The sequence below is a fragment of the Oncorhynchus nerka genome, linkage group LG21 (assembly GCF_034236695.1).
Source record: "Oncorhynchus nerka isolate Pitt River linkage group LG21, Oner_Uvic_2.0, whole genome shotgun sequence".
Classification (NCBI taxonomy): Eukaryota; Metazoa; Chordata; class Actinopteri; order Salmoniformes; family Salmonidae; genus Oncorhynchus; species Oncorhynchus nerka.
The window spans coordinates 32270775-32294211 of record NC_088416.1 but is presented as its reverse complement, the minus strand read 5'-3'; the positions used below and the strand labels follow the sequence as shown (position 1 = coordinate 32294211).

General features: G+C 46.9%; 1 protein-coding gene across 1 annotated transcript in view; it reads right to left on the bottom strand.

Moving 5' to 3' along the window:
- Positions 1 to 4386: 4386 nt before the first annotated feature.
- Positions 4387 to 23437, bottom strand: part of LOC115104288 (E3 ubiquitin-protein ligase SMURF2) — a 57404-nt gene continuing 38353 nt past the window's right edge. The window contains exons 6-20 of the mRNA XM_029625662.2: positions 23338 to 23422; positions 22759 to 22842; positions 21627 to 21841; positions 20312 to 20396; positions 17461 to 17619; positions 17257 to 17310; positions 12373 to 12574; positions 10646 to 10749; positions 9806 to 9920; positions 8985 to 9163; positions 8550 to 8687; positions 8150 to 8270; positions 7786 to 7987; positions 7084 to 7159; positions 4387 to 6881 (exon numbers count right to left, since the gene is read on the bottom strand). Of these exons, the coding sequence (XP_029481522.1) occupies positions 6782 to 6881; positions 7084 to 7159; positions 7786 to 7987; positions 8150 to 8270; positions 8550 to 8687; positions 8985 to 9163; positions 9806 to 9920; positions 10646 to 10749; positions 12373 to 12574; positions 17257 to 17310; positions 17461 to 17619; positions 20312 to 20396; positions 21627 to 21841; positions 22759 to 22842; positions 23338 to 23422 (1919 nt within the window). The 3' untranslated portion in view covers positions 4387 to 6781. The remainder of the gene's footprint in view (positions 6882 to 7083; positions 7160 to 7785; positions 7988 to 8149; positions 8271 to 8549; positions 8688 to 8984; positions 9164 to 9805; positions 9921 to 10645; positions 10750 to 12372; positions 12575 to 17256; positions 17311 to 17460; positions 17620 to 20311; positions 20397 to 21626; positions 21842 to 22758; positions 22843 to 23337; positions 23423 to 23437) is intronic.

Below are 23437 nucleotides of genomic sequence, written 5' to 3'. Positions count from 1 at the left end.
AACATTTAAACGTGTTAACCCTCGCAAGGCTGCAGGCCCAGGCGGCATCCCCAGCCGCGTCCTCAGAGCATGTGCAGAACAGTAGCTGGCTGGTGTGTTTGCCGGACATATTCAATCAATCCCTATCCCAGTCTGCTGTTCCCACAGCTTCCAAAGAGGGCCATCATTGTTCCTGTTCCCAAGAAAGCTAAGGTAACTGGGCTAAACGACTGAGCTAAGTGACTGCCCATGCTCGCACGTCATCATGAAGATGCTTTGAGAGACTAGTCAAGGACCATATCACCTCTACCCTAGACCCCCTCCAGATTTGCTTACACGCCCCAATAGGTCCACAGACGACGCAATCGCAACCACACTGCACACTGCCCTAACCCATCTGGACAAGAGGAATACCTATGTGAGAATGCTGTTCATCGACTACAGCTCAGCATTTAACACCATAGTACCCTCCAAACTCGTCATCAAGCTCGAGACCCTGGGTCTCAACCCCGCCCTGTGCAACTGGGTACTGGACTTCCTGACGGGCCACCCCTAGGTGGTGAGGGTAGGTAACAACATCTCCACCTCTGAGCCCTCTCCTGTACTCCCTGTTCACCCACGACTGCGTGGCCATGCACGCCTCCAACTCAATCATCAAGTTTGTGGACGACACTTCAGTGGTAGGCTTGATTACCAACAACGACGAGACGGCCTACAGGGAGGAGGTGAGGGCCCTCGGAGTGTGGTGTCAGGAAAATAACCTCACACTCAACGTCAACAAAACAAAGGAGATGATTGTGGACTTCAGGAAACAGCAGAGGTAGTGGAGAGGGTGGAAAGTTTTAAGTTCACTCAGCGTACACATCACGGACAAACTGAATTGGTCCACCACACAGGCGCGTTGTGAAGAAGGTGCAGCAGCGCCTCTTCAGCCTCAGGAGGCTGAAGAAATTGACTTGTCACCAAAAGCACTCTAAACTTCTACAGATGCACAATCGAGAGCATCCTGTCGGGCTGAATCACCGCCTGGTACGGCAGCTGCTCCGCCCACAGCCGTAGGCTCTCCAGAAGGTAGTGAGGGTCTGCACAACGCATCACCGGGGCAAACTACCTGCCCTCCAGGACACCTACACCACCCCGATGTCACAGGAAGGCCATAAAGATCATCAAGGACAACAACCACCGAGCCACTGCTGCCAGTACACCCCGCTATCATCCAGAAGGCGAGGTCGTACTGGAGTGCATCAAAGCAGGGACCGAGGACTGAAAAACAGCTTCTATCTCAAGGCCATCAGACTGTTAAACAGTCACCACTAACATTGGTGGCTGCCATAACATACTGACTCACTCAACTCACTATAATAATGGAAATTGATGTAAAAAATATATCTCTAGCCACTTTAAACAATGCCGCTTAATATAATGTTTACCTACCTACATTACTCATTACATATGTATATACCTGTGCTCTATACCATCTACTGCATCTTGCCATCTTTATGTAATACATGTATCACTAGCCACTTTAAACAATGCCACTTTTATGTTTACATACCCTACATTACTCATCTCATATGTATATACTGTACTCAATACCATCTACTGCATCTTGCCTATGCCGTTCTGTACCATCACTCATTCATATATCTTATGTACATATTCTTTATCCCTTTACACTTGTGTGTATAAGGTAGTAGTTGTAGAATTGTTAGGTTCGATTACTGCGTTGGTTATTACTGCATTGTCAGAACTAGAAGCACAAGCATTTCGCTACACTCGCATTAACATCTGCTAACCATGTGTATGTGACAAATAAAATTTGATTTGATTTAATAAGTAGTTCTGTAATGAAGCCCATTTTGTGGGGAAAAACTCATTCTGATTGGCTGAGCCTGGCTCCTAAGTGGGTGGGCCTGGCTCCCAGTCATGTGAAATGTATAAACAGGTGTGTTTCTTTCTAAATCATGTCCAAACAATTTAATTGGCCACAGGTGGACTCCAATCAAGTTGTAGTGATGTCAATGATCAAAGGAAATTGAATACACACAGGAGCTCAATTCAGACTGTCATAATAAGGGATGTGAATACTTACATAAATTAAATATTTACGTATGAAATTTTCACTACATTAGGCAAAATGTCCGAAAACATGTTTCACTTTGTCATTATGGGATAGTGTGTAGATGGGTGAAAAATATTTAATCAATTTTGAAATCAGGCTGTAACAACAAAATGTAGAATTAGTCAAGGGATTTATGAATACTTTCTGAAGGTGCTATGTATATTTACATAGCTACCTCAAATACCTCGTACCCCTGTCCATCATCCTGGTAATGGTGCTCCCAGTATACTGTATTCTAGTCAAGGGGTATGAATGCTTCTGAAGAGGCACTGTATATTTACATAGCTACCTCAGTACCAGTACCCCCTGTCCATCATCCTGGTAATGGTGCTCCCAGTATACTGTATTCTGAGTCAAGGGTATGAATACTTCTGAAGGCGCTGTATATTTACATAGCTACCTCAATTACCTCGTACCCTGTCCATCATCCTGGTAATGGTGCTCCCAGTATACTGTATTCTAGTCCAAGGGGTATGAATACTTTCTGAAGGCGCTATGTATATTTACATAGCTACCTCAATTACCTCGTAGCCCTGTCCATCATCCTGGTAATGGTGCTCCCAGTATACTGTATTCTAGTCAAGGGGTATGAATGCTTCTGAAGGCACTGTATATTTACATAGCTACCTCAATTACCTCGTGCCCTGTCCATCATCCTGGTAATGGTGCTCCCAGTATACTGTATTCTAGTCAAGGGGTATGAATACTTTCTGAAGGCGCTATGTATATTTACATAGCTACCTCAATTACCTCGTAACCCTGTCCATCATCTTGGTAATGGTGCTCCCAGTATACTGTATTCTAGTCAAGGGGTATGAATACTTTCTGAAGGCACTGTATATTTACATAGCTACCTCAATTACCTCGTACCCTGTCCATCATCCTGGTAATGGTGCTCCCAGCATACTGTATTCTAGTCAAGGGGTATGAATGCTTCTGAAGGCACTGTATATTTACATAGCTACCTCAATTACCTCGTACCCCTGTCCATCATCCTGGTAATGGTGCTCCCAGTATACTGTATTCTAGTCAAGGGGTATGAATGCTTCTGAAGGCACTGTATATTTACATAGCTACCTCAATTACCTGTACCCCTGTCCATCATCCTGGTAATGGTGCTCCCAGTATACTGTATTCTAGTCAAGGGGTATGAATACTTTCTGAAGGTGCTATGTATATTTACATAGCTACCTCAATTACCTCGTACCCCTGTCCATCATCCTGGTAATGGTGCTCCCAGCATACTGTATTCTAGTCAATGGGTATGAATACTTTCTGAAGGCACTGTATATTTACATAGCTACCTCAATTACATGTACCCTGTCCATCATCCTGGTAATGGTGCTCCCAGCATACTGTATTCTAGTCAAGGGGTATGAATACTTTTCTGAAGGCACTGTATATTTACATAGCTACCTCAATTACCTCGTACCCTGTCCATCATCCTGGTAATGGTGCTCCCAGCATACTGTATTCTAGTCAAGGGGTATGAATACTTTCTGGCGCTGTATATTTACATAGCTACCTCAATTACCTCGTACCCCTGTCCATCATCCTGGTAATGGTGCTCCCAGCATACTGTATTCTAGTCAAAGAGGTATGAATGCTTCTGAAGGCACTGTATATTTACATAGCTACCTCAATTACCTCGTACCCCTGTCCATCATCCTGGTAATGGTGCTCCCAGCATACTGTATTCCTAGTCAAGGGGCCTATGAATACCTTCTGAAGGCACTGTATATTTACATAGCTACCTCAATTACCTCGTACCCTGTCCATCATCCTGGTAATGGTGCTCCCAGTATACTGTATTCTAGTCAAGGCTCATTCTATTAATATACTGTCTATACACACCATTATGTACATATACACTACATGATCAATGTGAACAACTGCTCGTCGGACATCTCATTCCAAAATTATGGGCATTAATATGGAGTTGGTCCCTCCTTTGCTGCTATAAAAGCCTCCACTCTTCTGGGAAGGCTATCCACAAGATGTTGAAACATTGCTGCTGGTCTTGCTTCCATTAAACCACAAGGGCATTAGTGATGTCAGGCACTAATGTTGGGCGATTAGGCCTGGCTCGCAGTTAGCGTTCCAATTCATCCCAAAGGTATTAGATGAGTTTGAAGTCAGACCAGTCAAGTTCTTCCACACTGATCTCGACAAACCCTTTCTGTATGAACATCTCTTTGTGCACAGGAGCATTAAATTCAGCCCAAATCCTTTGAAAGCCCCCAAAACCTCTCACATACACAGACAAAAGACAAGGCACAGCCACATACAAGGTGCCTCATATTATTTGACAAAGGCAAGTTTAATTAGACCTAAATTACACACAAAAATAAAATACTCTTACAAAAACGATAGTGTTAAGTACATCTAATTGCATAAGTCAGCTATAAGAGATATAGTCCTGCTTGTGGATCATGCAAAAAAATTAAGCAACAAAAAGTTGCATCTAAAATTTGACTTGTTAATAAAAAGTTTCATTCTTCAGGGAGGCAGCTATGGAGTAATGCAGAGAGATTGTGTAAGAAACAGACTGCCGAGGGATCTTTTTGTGCCACTTAAAGTAAATTATTATGTTTAGATATAAAACCAATCAGTCCATGACCTATCTGGTAAATAGATAGAAGTCACCTAGTACATACGGCGACAAATAGTTCTGTATGTGTGAATTTAAAAAGAAACTTAAGTTAAATTACAGGTTGTGTGATCCACATTAATAAACAATAACCTATCACAGTACAAAGCACCATCTGAGGACACGTCACTTTGCATACACCTCTATAAAAGAAAAAGATGAGCAATTCATTTTCAATGTATGCTAACTTTAAGAACAGTCCATGGTCATAGCTTGCTAGACAGGCAGCCATTAAAAAAAATAAGAAAATATTCAACAATTTGTTTGAATGAGTAGAAAATAAATATGTTTTCCCCCAAACCCATACTTGTAGAGCTAGGTTCAGGTGAGTAGAATTAGGGGGTTCATCTCATTCATTCAGATTTCATTTATAGCCAATATGGAGATATAGAAACCCAACTATCACATGTCAATGTCTACTGTTGGGTTACAATACATATGACAAATGTAGACTTTATAGCCACTCAACTTAATGTACTGTATAAGACATTCAACCATTACAGAGGAAAGGGTTTTGTATCTGACCACGTCAGCTCCCAAATAATACAACAACTAATATGACATCTCCTGAGAATGTGGCTTGAGGTCAGAGTGATGTTTGTTCAATTCATTGCAACTTTCTGTATGTAGTTTGCTATGCGCCCATCTCAGCCCCAGGTATAAGACTGGTTGCCAATATTTTATTTAGCACCAGAAGACCATAACTGGAAGGTAGTAGTAGTTATTTGCCGGAATGACAAGAGTAGCACATACAAAGGATGTGTGTAATCTTCACATAACAAAATGCACCAGGGTAGCAGGGACTCTTAGCCATTATTTTGTGGGGACAGAGAAGATCCCTATGAAGAAACAATCATGAAATCATGAGAAAGGCCTATGGAACTCATCATACAAACCCCACCACAAGTACCTACTTGATGATGTCACTGGAATTTAAAGGGTCAGGTTAATATCTAAATAGTTGAAAAGATTCAGTTAAAAGTATTATGGCACTCAGAGGACTGTGTGTATTAAAGACAACCCACCCTTAAGACCACCTCTCTACTTACTGTGTAGGAAAGAGGCTATGTAAAGATTTCCCCCACAGCAATCTAAGTGTACTTCTTTCAAGCTTAAATAGTAACACTTTTAATATATTTTTTTCTGGAATAATGGCAAAAGCTTTCTGAAATATAACAGAAATAAATTATATATATTATATATAATTTTTGTGTTTCTTTTTCATTTTCCCATTATATAAAAATAACACCATTCAAGCTATTTATTTAAATTTCCAAACAAGCTTAGATGTCAGACGTGTGACACTGGTTTCTGGGAACGGAGCGCTGAAAACCTGCCCGCTTTCTTTGGACAGGGTCGTTGACAATGGGGCCCTGCATGTCTTTCTCCATAAGGTCAAGTTCTGAACATGTGCTCCAAAGTCCAGCCTCTGAGTGAAGATAGATGCCCCAAGAGTCCTCAGTGGTAGAAAAGGATTCAGTCACCAGGGGGTGCTAAGGAGCCTTCATGCTCCCTTCAGTCCCTGCCTCCAAACAAACCAAGCACCATTCAGTGTTGTTGGTAACCGTGGGTAACAATGTACTCCATCAAACCAGTGATACCAGTCTTGTTTATGTGGCCAATGTTTTGTTTAGTTGTGGACTTCATGTTCTGCTTGGTAAGATGGTAAGTAGCTACATGGAATACTGACTATTTTTTATAATGCTAAAACTAAACTTATTTTAAAAAAGGAAGAGCCAGCCATTTTCGCAGTTCCACAAGTTAGTAAATAGTCTGAGTTATTAGCAGCTGAAAATGCTATTTTTTAAAAGAGGGGGGTGGGGGGAAACCCCTAGACAGACGAGACTGCTCGCTCAGGTCTCCTCTGTCTCCCCCCCTCGGCCTGGCCACATGTCCCTATTGTAGGCGAGAGAGTCCTTGGGCCACTGGATCACAGACGCCCCCTTCCCCTGGGTGAACTGGATGGTGGGGTCTGACAATGTCGAGTTCCTCCACTCCTTGTTCCTGCCGACCCCTGCGTCAGCAGCGTCTCACTCCACAGCAAAGCCACACGTCTCCTCGATAGCAGTGAGCAGCTTGTCGTACAGCTTGTCATAGTTCTCGTAGGGAGGAATGTCGATCCGGTTGAAGCTGAACAAACAGAGGGCAAGAGAGACTTGAGCCTGAGCCTTTGGTATTAGGACCTCTCTATGTTCATGGTTAACAGATACATGGGTGGAAACCTAAACCTAAAGCATGATGTTGATATATCAAAGTGCCCTTCCCAGCTTTGACAAAGGCAAACATTGCTCCTGAAGGGCAAGCTGCAGGGTCAGAGCAGGCAGACACTCACCAGGTGTGGGCTTTGGGCAGGTTGTTGGAGCTGGCATCGATCTGGTGGATGGTGAAGAGTCGTGGGCCTGCAGCACCTGTAACATATCAACAGTTACTGTGAAGCACAACGGCAGAGCACACTTCACTCACACACAAAAGACAGTACTGTACTGGACAGCTTTCTCAGCACTCTGCGGCGCCAAGTGTGGGCACTAAGAGCACTGGGTTTGTGTATGTTGTCATTGGCCTGCGCGGACCTTGGTATTTAGACCAGCAGCAGCGATGGTCCTGTTATGTAACATGGAAGAGCAGAGTGAAGCGGCATGTCAGACAGGAAGAGCAGTGGATCACAGTGTGTTCCGCACGCCTGGGTGCTCTCTGGGCATCCTGTCTGACAGACTGGACTCACTGAACTACTGGACTCTGCTCTGCACAGAGGGTTCAGCTCAGGCAACAACAACAACACACTCTGAGGCCTGCTGAGCTGCCTCGGGGTACAGTAGAGTATAATACAAACAACCCTCACCCATCTCCCTCTGGCATAAACATTCGTTACGCTGTCATAACAAATGTTATAAGCCGTCATAACAATCAATATTACATGCCTATAGGGGGTGGACAAGGGCTAGCTAGCAACTCTCCCAGTGAAGCAGTGAAACACTGAGAACCTAACTACGTAGCTGCTGTACATGTCCCAGGAGGGTGAGTGCTGTGAGGGTACCTTGGAGGGCTTTGAAGCCTTGCAGGGGGACCCTGGAGGAGCCGGTGACAAACTGCAGCAACCTGGCCCGGCGCTCCTCATCGTACGACTCCACGGCCTTCCAGAACCACTTGACGATGTTGGTGTCAGGGGTGCAGTGCTTCAGCCGCGTGTTGGACTTCCAGTCGTTGATGTCGATCTTACCCAGTCCACACACTATGAGCTGAGGTGGAGAGAGGGAGAGAATGTGAAATGAAAGTCAAAGGGAAACTGTAGGGAGGAAATGGATGGGGAAAATGCTGATGTCTGGGAGAATGCAGTCCTTTGTAAAGGATGGACAGTGAAGGTAAGTACTGCTAGTCTGGGGGATGTGTCTCATTCACACCTCCAGCTCTTTCTCGTCGAAAGCCTTGAGGAGGTGCTGTGAGATGACCTCGTTGAAGCCCTTCTGCAGGGCCAGGAACTGAGCCTCGATGCCTCGCAGGAAACGCCAGTTCACATACAGCCTATAGGGAGCGTGGGAGAGGGAAAGAGAGAGTCAGAGATCGATGATTCATACTGGAACGTGAAGGCATAGCCATGATTCTGAGCCTCTTTGAGGGGTATAGCAAAGCACTTCACATGTACTTCACTCCCTGATCCTAGGTCAGTTAACTGTGGCTGGTCACTTGCAGCTAAGCTCATCTGAAATCCAACAGTATCTCCTCCCTGCTGGGCTTGACTATCGACTGCTAGACCAACTCTCTTCCTGTGTGGTGAGGAGGGGTCGGTGGGGGAGTACTCACCTGACATACTCCTTCTTGGTGTCCTGGGTGACCTGGATGATTTTGCCGTTGGGTTTGAGTTCGTGCTGGATGATCTCCCCGTAGGCATTGTGCTCCACACAGAAGGTGTGGTCCAACACGCCTGTGATGTCATTGTCCCTGAGAAGTGAGAGAGACAGACAGGGGAGTTAGAGAGAGATGGTGCTGGGGGAATGTTAATGTATGTATGGATCAAAGTTCAGTTGACGAGCTCTCATGTGTAGCTACATGATCATGAGTGGTTCTTTTAGGGACTTTAAAAGTACACCAGTCAATGTTATAGTTTACATACGCCAAATTAGTACCCAATGAATTAAAATGAGCCATCACAAACTATTGTCATTAAAAACCATGTTAATCTCTGTGTGCGCATCTTGGTCTGTGTGAGGTTGTTGTTCCCATTTCCTTCCTACTCACAGGATCCAGACCAGGCTGTTGTGGAGGTCTGGGTCCACTGACTCCATGTCGTCCAGGGTGATGGGTTTCCCCAGCAGCTGTTTGTAGAAGGGCAGGGTGAAGCCCCCGTCTATGTAGTGGCCGTGGAACACCGCCATGCCCATAATACGACCCACAAAGTGGAAGTAGGACAGGTGCTCCTGGGGAGGGGGACAGAAACACCTTTAGTCCTCTTAAACACTTCATAGTACATCCATTTAGCATGGCATTTCCCAGTCTAAGGAGAATTACCAAGATTGAGCAACTCAAGGCAGAATCCTAACTTAACTTGAGATGCATGCATGCAACTCAAACGTTTTCTTAAGTCATGCATTGATGTCGATGAGAGATTTGCGCTATAGCTCAGATTTCCTCACGCATGTCTTAAGTTAGGATTGGGCCCTTGGTAAATAATAAATACCTGCTATTCTTATAGCTGGGAATTTATTGCAGTGCGTAATCCAAAGGTTAGGACTCAAAAGGTGAGCAGCAGCATCCAAACTATTTGCAGTTGTAAACTATTTCCCTTATGATGGATTTAATAACCAAATGCTATAGAGGCAGTAAAGATTCTCAACACAGCAATTAAATAGTTGCCGAATTCATCACCAGTCTCCAGGAGATCTAGCATCTAGCATGAGAACAGTTGATAGGGAAATGGAAGGCCAAACAAATAAACAGGCAGAGGAGAGACAAGAGGCAGAAATATTGTGCAAGACTAGAGCAGTTGAGCGGTCCGTGTGTCCTGGTCTTTCACATCACAGTGGGGCGGGCTGGTGGCGGCGTCTGGGCCTCTGACTCACCGGGTTGACGGCTGAGTCGGGGTTAATCTGCAGGGTGTAGATGTCATCGCGGGAGTACTGGAACAGGCCGTAGTACGGATTCAGCATCTCATGGGACAGCAGATACAGCCACTCCCTGCACACACAGGAGACACAGAGAGGGACAGATAAAGAGAGACAGACGATGAGAACATCCATTGTTAAATCTCTCGATCCATTAAATATTTTTTCAAGGCAGGGAACATCAATTTCAGAAAGTGAATACTCCATGGCAATTTAAAAAGCAGAAGTATAATTCTCAGATTAGGTGCTTTAAATCAATATTACCCCTTGGGGGCCAACCATGTTTCAGCAGATGGTGGCATTCAAATCAAAATCAAATCAAGTGTTATTTGTCACATACGTCCTAAACAACAGGTGTAGACTAACAGTGAAATGCTTACTGATGGGCCCTTCCCAACAACAGGTGTAGACTAACAGTGAAATGCTTACTGATGGGCCCTTCCCAACAACAGGTGTAGACTAACAGTGAAATGCTTACTGATGGGCCCTTCCCAACAACGGAGAGAGAAAAATATAGAACAAATAATAACACAAGGAATAAATACACAATGAGATAACTTGGCTATATGCTTGAGTCAAAAGAGTTGGTGCAAAGAGGGTCAATGCAGATTGTCCGGGCAGCTATTTGGTTAACTAGTTAGTAGTCTAATGTCTTGGGGTAGAAGCTGTTCAAGTCCTGTTGGTTCCAGACCTGGTGCATTTACTTCTCTAACACACAATAGAAATCTTCTTTGTTCCATGATGATGCATATTGAGCATAACTTAGTTTTTTCCTCATGCTTTGCTGTGGATTCCTACCTGGCCACTCCTCCGTAGTCCAGCCCCTCCTCCCCTTTAAACTTCACCATCAGTCTCTTCCACAGGTCCTTCGGCCTCATCTTCATCACCTGGCGGTAAGACTCCTGTAACACATACAGAGATACACCATTGTAACGAACGGGACTGGGATGGAGGACTGCACCCCCAAACCTACTGAGTACTTCCATCAGAGACCATCTGGTAAATACTGTGCAGTCCAGGGTCTGTGGCCAGAGGGATGCATCTATCTGCACTGTAATGTCTGTGTGTGAGTGAGTGATGCTGGCTCTGGGGACTGAGCCAAAGAATAAACATTCCCGTGCTCTGTCATATAGGACCAGCTTGGCTGGCCCCTGCCTGCCTAGCAATGATGTACGCCCTCTCCTCCCCTGCGAAAGTAACCTGAGTGTCCATTCCCCCCTTAATCAAAGCGCATTATCAGGTGGTGGTGGTGATAAGAGGACATTCCCCAACGTGACACATTCCACCAAGCTATCCCGTGAGTCTCACCCCCCCCACCACTGTCCCAGTCTCAGTGGCTCATGGGAAACGGGGTAGGAATGCAGAGCATGAGTCTGGCCAAGCCCGGCCTGTCTGCCTGTCTTAAACATGCAAACCAATGACCAAAGACCTGTGCAATTCCAAATTGCTTCAAGCTGAAGACAAAAAAAAAACGAAGAAAAGAAGGAACTGTCCAGAAACAATGATGAGAAACACCCCATGTTCCTCGCCAGAGGGGGCTTCTGTAGAACATTAGACAGCAGTGTTTTAGTAACAAACTTTCCCCCTGGTACTCAGAGACTGGGATCATTACACCCCACTCTGGGTTGGTGCGTTCACCCCACATGCCGAGAGCTGCAGACACAGGCCCACAATGTCCAGCACATTCCAAGTGTCGGGGACAGTCTCATTAAAAGTGGATTGGGAGAATAATAGTAAACAGACAGAACAGAAGAGTGGAACAATAACACCGCTTTCCCCCCAGAGCTGGTCCACCGTGCCCTCCAGTTACACTGAGGATGTGTCAGCGGTGACACCAGAGAAATAAGGCCTCTTATCTTCAATAGAATGTACACACTAAGACAGCTTGACAGTCCACCAGCTGACACTTGCCCACACAGTCGTATTTCTAACAGCTCGGCGTGTCCAGAAAAGCAATGAAGTTATGTCTAGCCTTAAAATCCACCCCCATCTCCCTTTCGTGTTGAGATCAGCCAACAAAAACGTCTTCCTTCAGATTAACAGACAAAGCTGTTCCAGCACATTCCATCACATATTTTACGAGGGTCATGTAGTCTGTTGCAGGTGTTGTTGCTCTGATGAGGCTCCACACCTCCCAAACTAGAAAACCTCCCCCACTGAGGAGTGCACTTCACAAAAGCCTCTCATTTCAAATACGAGGTCTGCTTTGGATATGAACATACTCTCTTCACACATCATAGATAATAGCATGGTGGATAACGCCGTGGCAGAAACATGACGAGCAACGACCTTGAGAGGAGAGGGAAGTAGAGGATGGGAAAACCATTGCCTGAGGTTTGAAAGTGAGGTAAACTATCTGGTATAATAAACTTTTACAAGTGTAAATAAGAGTGAGGAAAATGTCCAGAGTTGATGCTTTCCTTCAGGATCGGGATAGTCAACCTCTTCAGTAATACTAATTAAAGACTCAATAATGCTGGTTGTGTTCAAGAACTGAGGGAATAACACTAATTCGACGGGCTCACCTCAAAGATCTCCTCGCGGGATACCTCTATGCGACAGTGGCCTGCCTGGGGCTGCTGCTGGGACAGCTCCTGGCGGAGGATCTTCAGCTTCTGCACCAGGTCCCTCTTGTACTTGGGCACCGTGAGGCACTCGGCCTCCTCCGGCAGATTACCTGGAGACACTAGTGCCTGCTGGGCCTGCTCCTTCAGCTGGATCTGACGGCTGGGGATGGAGAAAAAGTGAAAGAGAAGAGTTGGAGAGGGAAAGATCATTGTTGAGACTTGGGGTCGTAACAACACATACAGGTACACAAAAATAAAACACCACAAAAAAATATATAACTAGAAACCCTAAAAACTCCAAATAAAGCCAGGCAGGAATTCTGCCTCCCTCCTTTTGCTGACTGGAGAACTAGAGGTAAACACACTGAGGTCATCTGGGAAGCACATCAAGTTAAACAAGCTGCCATGTGCCCACAGACATAGGTGGAGGTGGTATTTCTGAACAAGCACACGAGGGGGCAGAGCCAGAGGGTGGTGTGATGTGTCCGTAGGTGCCACATTGTCTGTCTGTTTACAGGACGGAGGTGAGGTGCAGCCAGTGACCCTTCCTCCACGTCCCGCCAGGCTCTCCATTCAAACGGCTCTGTCGTACGCTCCTCGTGGGCAATTCCGTGGGCCCCTGCCGTGCTGGGTCCTGCCAGCTCACAGGTGTGTGCCATGCCACCTCCACTTCCCACCTGGCGCTGGACCCACGGTGGTCTCACAGACAGCACAGCACAGACAGAGAGAAAATAGACAGTTCTACGGGGGGGGGAAGCAAAATGTGGCTACTGTCAGATTTCTAGAGATTTTTAGTCTCTATTTTGGTTAGGGTGGGCATTCTAGTTTCTTTATTTCTGTGTTTTCTATTTTTTTGTGTTTGGCCGGGTGTGGTCCTCAATCAGAGGCAGCTGTCTATCGTTGTCTCTGATTGAGAATTATACGTAGGCAGCTTTTTCCCACCTGTGTTTGGTGGGTAGTTGTTTTCTGTTTTGTGTCTGTACCAGACAGAACTGTTTTGTCTTGTTCCACTTTGTTATTTTGTGTCAAGTGTTCAGTTTGAATAAATGATCATGAACACGTACCACGCTGCGCTTTGGTCCTCTTCTTCAGACGAGCGTTACAGCAAGAGACATCTGCAAATAGATTGAGTGTCGGTCTCATTCTGCACTGAGCAATGAGGGTGTCCATAGACCTCATGTCTTCAGCTTAAATTGTTCAGGAAGGTTCTTTATTTGTTTATTAACAGGAGTGACATTTCAATGCAAGTTCCTTCATAAGAGGATACGTGTTGCTGACTATAGGAAACCAATAAATGAACAACCAAGTTGTGTAGGGTCCCTAACAGCTAAGATGACCACCTCAGTGGGTGGCTGTAACTGTGATAACACATCAGTGTAGAGCAGTTAACCTCCAAATCAAAAGCTATGAGTATGATCTGTGGCGGTAGTGAACGAGGTTCTTCACTTCTGCCCAAATCTCTGGCATGAGAGTGAACTTCTGAACCACGGCAGTGGTGGTGGAAGGCTCTTCTGCTCAGAAACAGAAACACGCACAGACACATAGAAAGAGAGAATCAAAAGGCCCTTTATGGAGCCAGCAATGGAGGATTATTTGCATGCTGGCCTTTTGCACTTTAGTGGGGCGTAGTGGGCACACTCACCCCCTGAGCAGGGTCATAAACACCAGGCTGTACAGCCGGCAACAAAGGGTTGTGTGTGTGTGTGAGTGAGAGAGAGGGGCAGAGTGTGTAAAGACATCCGCATGCTTCCCAGAAGGAAAAGTTCAGAAGATCGTATGCATATTATATGACAGCATTTTGTGACGTTTTGGACTTCGGTTAGTTTTCTTCTTCTCTTGTTCGGGCACACAACATTTTTTCTTGCTGAAGTCTACACCCCTTTGTCTGTGATTGGTAAAAACATCTAAATGAATGACAGATTTCTTGAGTTATCTTAGATTAATTCAAACTATTTTGAGGAAGTGGATACTGGCTACGGCGTCTCAAAACTGCTTTCAAGCGAAGGTCTTTTTATTAAAGGAGTACGCCAACACACTCGTTCGGTTCGCCTAGCCGACAACGGCTAGCCGCCAGGCCGAACTGAAGCATGCTGACGCCTTATGTGTGTCAGAGAGGAGAGTAAGTGTGAGAGAGTGTAAGCAGAGAGTCTGTGACAGGAGAATCATGGAGCAACAACCCATCCTGGCTAAATGGATTTACCTAGCCCCAAAAAGTACAGGATCATATAATATTGGATAGGCCAAAACCACTGAAATCCAGTCATTTCTAACAACTCAGCAAACCTATTTCTGCCTGGGACACCTACCAAACACCTGCCATTCACTGTACTATACAAAACCAAACAACCTTTTATTAGGTATAATGTCATAAAATATGGCAAATACACAATCCTAGCTCTCAAAAAGATTTGTTTGGAGGGTCATACACTGAGCAGGAGTAATAGACAGTCATGTAGCAGCCACCCTGATCTTTATATCCACACACCATAATACACAGTGACAGCTTATTCTAAGGACTGACTGCTCTAGACTCCCACTGTCTTTGGCCTCGTCTAGCTGAGCTGAGCTGGCCACTTCCTGCGATCCCGGAGAGCAGCAGGGCCCCATAGGGCACTCCAGTCCTCCTCCTCAATCCCTTTATTTCCTGCAGACTAGACTCAGAGGGAGGGAGGGAAAGGGTGGAGGTAGGAAGGGTTGCCTCCGGACAGCACCCAAACAGAGAGGAAGACTCAGACAGGGAGAGGAGAGGTACCGAGCAACAGAGTAGCACTCCCTCCAGTTTCACTCATAAATCAAACATTCCTGCCCGTCTCACACGCGCACGCACGCACGCACGCACACACACACACACACCACACACACAGCCTAGTACGCATTCTCTCTTTTTCTAACTTGTTTTAAGAGAGTAAGATGGCGTGGTGTGTTACCTGCTGAAGCTCAGACAGTAATACAGTGAACTCAGTGTAAAGCTAGAGAACACTAGACCCCTGGGAACTGATCCTCTGAGTGTTCATGCCAGAGTTCAGAGGGCAGATCTGAGGCCCAACAAGGATTTTGTTACCTATTGTCTAGTGACCAGGCTTAGAGTCAGGAGACTGCAACATCACAGGGTGAGTCTAACCAAAAACGTATTGTGGCCTGCTGAGGCAATGTCTTTAGCAAATAAAAGGGGTAATAAACTATAACCTTGAAGGACACGTATATATCAAACATTTTTGTGGGATGACAGCATGAGGGGTGAGAATTTCTGAAATCGTTTTCCTTGATAAAAGGCAGATGTCTTGATGGAAAACCACGCCGGCTTTCTGATATCTTTTCCAGAGTTTTGTCGCTGGTTGGAATGTCACTCCCACCCCTCGTCTCAGCCAGAGTCCAGCTTCTCTGCTCCACAGCGGTCCGTGAGGGGACAAAATCAGAGAAGGTATTCTCAGATAGGATGATCCAGTCAGACTGGGTCAGGCCCATGAGCCCTCTGCTAACCAGCAAACTGCACACTCCAAACCTCTGAGCCACCATCCAATGTGTGTTACATTAGTGCACACCTAGAGATCCTGTCGGCTGCGTTAACACAGGCAGCCTAATTCTGATATGTTTTTCATTCATTGGTCTTTTGACCAATCAGATCAGCTCTGAAAAAGCTCTGATGTCAAAGATCTGATTTGATTTTTCAAACTACCAACTAGTGGGAAAAAAATCTGAATTGGGCTGCATGTGTAAATGCAGCCTTAGGTTCTCCAAGACAAAGCCAAGGGTTTCTCCCTTAAAAGCAGAACCCAGGGAAGGTATGCTGGATCCAGGGCCCATCGTACATCATTCTAATGGCCACAAACCCGCTCTTGGCTCAGCTTAAACACCTTCCATTTCAATACAATTATTCCTCTTAAACAAAGACATCAATAACCTAGAAAACTCTAATTCCCAACTTTAAAGTGAAATAATAATCGGACCAGTGCTTTTTAAAGAGAAGAAACACTGTGCACTGCTTTTCACACATCTGGACATTATTGTGCTTAAGACAAGATTCCTGCATTACAAACATACATGGCGTGCCAGCCTGGGATTTTATATGACTTTCAGAGGACCGCAGAAAAAGAAAAAGCACCAAAGTCCCAAACAAGTTCTTTGATCTGTCAGAACAGGGGAAAATAACACCAGATCTTTTCATCGGTGCATTCCGCCTCTCCTGGCACGGAGCAGGAATGAGGTCAGATGGAGGAGGCCCACCGAAGCCGCCCATACTCTGCTCCACCTTTACACTGCACTGTGGGTAATGCTGCAGCTATCGTTACATGGGCCGTGTTTGAACAGCTGCGAGGAAAAGTTCTGAAGCGCATGTACTGACGAACACGGCACACACACACATGCACTGACGAACACTGCACACACAGGCACGCACCAACACACACACACCAAAACACACTATCACGCACACACACAATTCATTCACTGACTCGGGCATCAAATTTATGCTCCGTTTCCTGGACGTAAGACGCTCCTCAGCCACAGACACATCAGTCTTGGTTTCCACATTGTTATCTGATGTCGAGCCAAAACAAGCTTTGTGACGGATTGTGTGCTGGATGGGTGAGGTTGTGTGTGGGAGTGTGTGAGGGAGAGTGTGTGCACAGGAGAAAGGCTGCTCTGATAGCTGAACCCCAACAGGTGTTTAACACACCTTGGCACTGGACTCCCCTGTAAAACATCCTGTGTGGGGGAGTCAATATGTCTGTGTGTGTATCTGTGTGTGTCTGTCTGTGTGCAGTCTGTTCTGCCTCCCCAGAACCAAGTGTTGGAGAAATAGAGGTCGGCCACAGAATAGAGGGGGGAAATAGAGGGCCTCACCTGATCGGACTGTTCTGAATTTCGATGCCGCTGCGGGAACCATTGGGGCTTGGGCTGCAGAACACAAAACACCACAGTTACACAGCCACACTGCCAGCCAGTCATACAGTACAGTTCTCCCTCAACTACTTCTCATTTAATCTGGGCTGTTATGAGGCTCTGGACCATGTTTAATTTGTGGCGCTGATATAACCCGATACTCACTTAAGGACTAGATGCAGGTTGGCGGAGAGGCGCGGGTCTGTGAACTGCGTGGTGCGGTTGTTATGGTCCACAAAGTAGACCCGGCCGGTGGCTGTGTTCCTGATCTCCCAGCCAGGGGGCAGTGGGCCCAGCTCCTCACAGTTTACATTACTCAGGTCTCTGGGAAGCACAAATCCCCAACACAGTCAGAGGTGAAGGGCAGAAAATAGAAAGAATCAAAGAAAGAATGAGACGTAAGACCAATCAAAGTCAGGGAATGAAGCAGACCTCAAGGCTGACGGTAACTGGGAAACAAAGAGGCGAGAAAAGATTCCTAAACGACATCACTTTTATTCCATTCTTCTTCTTCCCGTCTAAATTACTTATTGCTGCCATGCAATCCTTTCAGCTGGGACTCCTTTAGCTGTCTGTGGAGAGCAACTAAGAAATGACAGCAGCCCCACTTCAGCGGTAGTGAGTTATCGGACTGAGGCCCAGCCAAATGACCAAGCCTCTCAGCACTGGGAGCTTGGCAGCCCAGCATCTGCTGCACACACAACCAGGGTGTGGCGTGACCAAGAGGATAGCATCAAGTGCAAGAAAAACGGCATCTATTACACGTATTTCCACGGGGGCAAGAGAACGGCATCTATCACACGTATTTCCACAGGGGGCAAGAGAACGGCATCTATCACACGTATTTCCACGGGGGCAAGAGAATGGCATCTATCACACGTATTTCCACGGGGGCAAGAGAACGGCATCTATCACACGTATTTCCACGGGGGCAAGAGAACGGCATCTATCACACGTATTTCCACAGGGGGCAAGAGAACGGCATCTATCACACGTATTTCCACGGGGGCAAGAGAACGGCATCTATCACACGTATTTCCACGGGGGCAAGAGAATGGCATCTATCACACGTATTTCCACAGGGGCAAGGGCAAGCAAGAACGGCATCTATCACACGTATTTCCACGGGGCAAGAGAACGGCATCTATCACACGTATTTCCACGGGGCAAGAGAATGGCATCTATCACACGTATTTCCACGGGGGCAAGAGAATGGCATCTATCACACGTATTTCCACGGGGGCAAGAGAACGGCATCTATCACACGTATTTCCACGGGGGCAAGAGAACGGCATCTATCACACGTATTTCCACAGGGGCAAGAGAACGGCATCTATCACACGTATTTCCACGGGGGCAAGAGAACGGCATCTATCACACGTATTTCCATGGGGGCAAGAGAACGTATTTCCACAGGGGCAAGAGAACGGCATCTATCACACGTATTTCCACGGGGGCAAAAGAACGGCAACGTCTAGGTATTTTTCAATCACTGACTTTCTTTCTATTGACTCTATTCCCAGTAGACTGACGTGTTGATGTGTGTTCTCCTCTGGGCCTGTGGTAATCCATGAGACACACATGCCTGAGTGAGTGGCGTCTCTGAGCCACATGTACAGTAGGGCTGAAGGCTGTGTGCTGAGAGCATGGAGGCAGAGGGCGTGCCAGAGGTGTCTGCTGTGAATCCTCTCAGATCCCTATGGTTTACATTTACATGCCATTTAGTGGACTCTTTTATCCAAAGCGGCTTAAAGTCATGAGCGTATACATTTTACATACGGGTGGTCCTGGGAATCGAACCCACTATCCTGCCATTGCAAGCACCATGCTCTATCAACTGAGCTACAAAGGACTGTGACACCAGCCCTCTCTCATAGCCCAAAGAGAACTAGCCACTGATTGTGGTGGGTATACCTGGGCACTGTGTGTTCAGACAGTGGTGCTGGGTATACCTGGGCACTGTGTGTTCAAACAGTGGTGGTGGGTATACCTGGGCACTGTGTGTTCAGACAGTGGTGGTGGGAATACCTGGGCACTGTGTGTTCAGACAGTGGTGGTGGGTATACCTGGGCACTGTGTGTTCAGACAGTGGTGGTGGGTATACCTGGGCACTGTGTGTTCAGACAGTGGTGCTGGGTATACCTGGGCACTGTGTGTTCAGACAGTGGTGCTGGGTATACCTGGGCACTATGTGTTCAGACAGTGGTGCTGCGTATACCTGGGCACTGTGTGTTCAGAAAGTGGTGCTGAGTATACCTGGGCACTGTGTGTTCAGACAGTGGTGCTGGGTATACCTGGGCACTGTGTGTTCAGACAGTGGTGCTGGGTATACCTGGGCACTGTGTGTTCAGACAGTGGTGGTGGGTATACCTGGGCACTGTGTGTTCAGACAGTGGTGCTGGGTATACCTGGGCACTGTGTGTTCAGACAGTGGTGGTGGGTATACCTGGGCACTGTGTGTTCAGACAGTGGTGGTGGGTATACCTGGGCACTGTGTGTTCAGACAGTGGTGCTGGGTATACCTGGGCACTGTGTGTTCAGACAGTGGTGCTGGGTATACCTGGGCACTGTGTGTTCAGACAGTGGTGGTGGGCATACCTGGGCACTGTGTGTTCAGACAGTGGTGGTGGGCATACCTGGGCACTGTGTGTTCAGACAGTGGTGCTGGGTATACCTGGGCACTGTGTGTTCAGACAGTGGTGGTGGGTATACCTGGGCACTATGTGTTCAGACAGTGGTGCTGGGTATACCTGGGCACTGTGTGTTCAGAAAGTGGTGCTGGGTATACCTGGGCACTGTGTGTTCAGACAGTGGTGGTGGGTATACCTGGGCACTGTGTGTTCAGACAGTGGTGGTGGGTATACCTGGGTACTGTGTGTTCAGACAGTGGTGGTGGGTATACCTGGGCACTGTGTGTTCAGACAGTGGTGCTGGGTATACCTGGGCACTGTGTGTTCAGACAGTGGTGGTGGGTATACCTGGGCACTGTGTGTTCAGACAGTGGTGGTGGGTATACCTGGGCACTCGAGGGTCGTGCCATGTGCTGACTCCTGTCTGGGTGTGGAGGAAGTAGACCTGGCCCTGCTGAGTGGTCCTCTGCTCTGTAACGTGGGAACAATAGCATGGCTACTCATACAGGTATAAGAGGTACAGAGCAATGGTTACAGACAAGTACACACATGTGAGAGATGAGTGAGAGAGTGGGATGAGTGAGAGATGAGTAAGAGAGTGAGAGGTGAGTGAGAGAGATGAGTGAGATGAGCGAGAGATGAGTGAGATGAGCGAGAGATGAGTGAGAGAGTGAGAGATGAGTGTGAGAGAGTGAGAGATGAGTGAGAGATGTGAGTAGATGATAAGGAAAATAAATCTGTTAGTTATACATTGGTTCCACTGTGAGGATTGTTATTGGTGCGTCAATGTGCGTATCTTGATCCGAGCGTGTGTGGAAGAGTAACAGAGATCAGACAGAAGGAGATAAAAGCAGGGATTGAGTCAGTTTGGATCCCAGTTGCGGGGCTGACAGGGGGAGAAGATGGTTGTCTGTGTGTTGGTGAGCTCATTCATCACAGCTTGACAGAGATATTTCCATGAGCTTGGAAGCTCTTCTCTGGCATTCCTTAGGACCCACCGCCCTGTCTCTCTAACATGCGTGTACATAACTTCCACCCCCCCTCCCTCTCCCCGCTGAGCACCAATGCGCCCAACGCATTCGACACAGAATGACACTTCTTGGCCGACCTTGGCCAGCCACTGGGGCTGCTGACAGCGGTTCAGAGGAGCTGGACCAAAAAGAGACAGCACCCTCCTAATCTTGTAGAGCTGGGCTGGGCTACTGTGATTTACTTCTCTGGCCAGGACTCCTAAATCCTCAGCAAGACTACAGTGTCTGAATATCAAGCAGCCGCCTATGGGCTGCATGTGAGGAAGGAGAGAGGAGGGGGAGGAGTGAACGGCTGCCGCCAGACTTTAACTGCTAGATCGATTCAATTAGTTCTTTAAAATGGGGCCTGTCAGGCTGCTTATACTGCGCTGCAGAGTCATGGTGGCTGTGTTGTTGGAACTGAATAGGGACACAGATTAGCAGGATGATTCAGCTGAGCGTTGGGCTGAAGAGAGGAGGAGGGAGGCAGTTAACACTGAGGCATTGCAATGACGACACCGGTCTTAAAACAGAAGGAGACACGTCTCTCATAGAGGATGTTCATAATACAGAATGCTCCAGTCTCGTCTGGCTGTGGGAACCGAAGTGGTCGTCCTATAGTGTGATTGTGTGTATGTTGGTGTATGTCCGGTGTGTCCATATTGTGTGTTAGAATCCTCTTTCCACTAACCGTATCCCTCGGGCAGGTCTGGGGGTGTGTGGAGGTGTGTCCTGCTCATGTAGTTCCTGTGTCTCTGGGAGCGGACGCGTCTCTCCTGGGCCCGCTGGTCGCTGGACGGGACACACGGAATGGTGGGCGTGGCCCCGTTGGTGCTCAGGATGGGCGTGTTCTCATCCACGATGCAGCTGAGAGGCCGGCCCGGGCTGGAGTACTCCGACGCAGGCCTAGGAGAGACAGGGAACAGGAGGAGATCACAGTCAGACTGGGAGGGTGGGTTATAATATATCCTTCATGGTAGGTTTGTTCAAATCAGGCCCGTGTCTATTCATATTTCATATCTAGCTGTGCTTGTAATACGCTTAGATGCTAGGGCTAGACATTGGCTTGCTCCTGCTTTCTTAAGCATCATGAGGTCAGTGAGGCAGAGACATAGACACAGGCACACACACACACAGAGCAGTATTGAGTGAGGGGCCTGAGGCCAGTCTAGAGCAGAGCAGAGTAACAGGAAGGGAGCTGATAAGAGCAAAGAGACAGAGACTGTGGAGCAACAATACCATCTGGAGCATAAGAGTCCCCGTTCAATAGTCTGCAGTGTTTCCTAATACAAATTCAATGCTGTCTAGGTCTTGGGGACTCATGCCATGGGTTTTGAGGCTGGGTAGTGGGTAAGACTGTGTACTCGCTCAACCTGGACTCAGGGACAGACATAACATAGTAAATGTAAACTGGTCTCCCTCCATTTAGTATATGTTACGAATTACAATTCGTATGATATGTTACAAATTGCAATTTGTACAATATGTTAAGAGTTTTCAATACGTATGATATGTTAGGAATTCCACTTTTTTGTGGCTAACATTAAGCTAGGCGGCTAATGTTAGCTTGGCTAGGAGTTAAGAATTAAGGTTAGGATGAGCTAATATGCTAATTAGTTACTAATTAGCAAAAATGCTAAAGTTCGGGTTGCTAGACATTCGCTATATACGCCCACCACCCATCCTACCCGACCAACCTCCCTCCTTCAGTGTTTTGGCTTCAGTAACCTTATGTCATCATACCAAACATATCATACTAATTTGAGTGTCACAGATTTACATTTACTATATTACATCAAGACTTTGAGGCCAGGCTGACTCACCTGGTAGGCCTCTCCCACTGTGTGGTGCGTGTGATGTGGTTCAAGTACTGGATTCGGCCAGACGCAGTCCTCCGCTCCTCCCAGCTGGATGGAGTAGATACAAACACACACACGTACAAAGCAGTGAGTGGACATTGAGGGCAACCAAGTTCAGGTAGTACCTCCTGTTTCACTCTGTTTCAAAACATTTCCCCCCTACTAAACATGACCTAGATATTCCCCACAGAGCTTCTTGCTAGCTAATAGGACACAGTCTCCCATCTGCTCACCCAATTCCTCTGGCGCACACCAACCCCAGACTAAACTCCCTAACCCCAGCCAACATCATTGGCTCAGTGCTGAGGTCAGTCGTGCTAAGCTGGTGAAGTGTCTGAACAGCAGAGCCTCTGGCTACTTAGATTGGAGTCTGGAACACCACACCACATGCTGTCTGGAACACTTTTGGTTGTGAGGCAGTGTGGTTATGATAGGCTCAGACTGGCCCTGCTGTGAGGGTATGATGTGGTGATAGTGGGTCCACTGTCCAGTACGGACAAATGTTAAATGGAGTTGTGGTGTGCTGGTGGGTATGGTACTCACCCGTCTGGCAGGTCATTGTCAAACAGACGGCTGCAGTCCACCACTGGGCCTCCTGTGCCTATCCTGTCTCTGGACTGCAGGCTCACTTTGGACACAGACA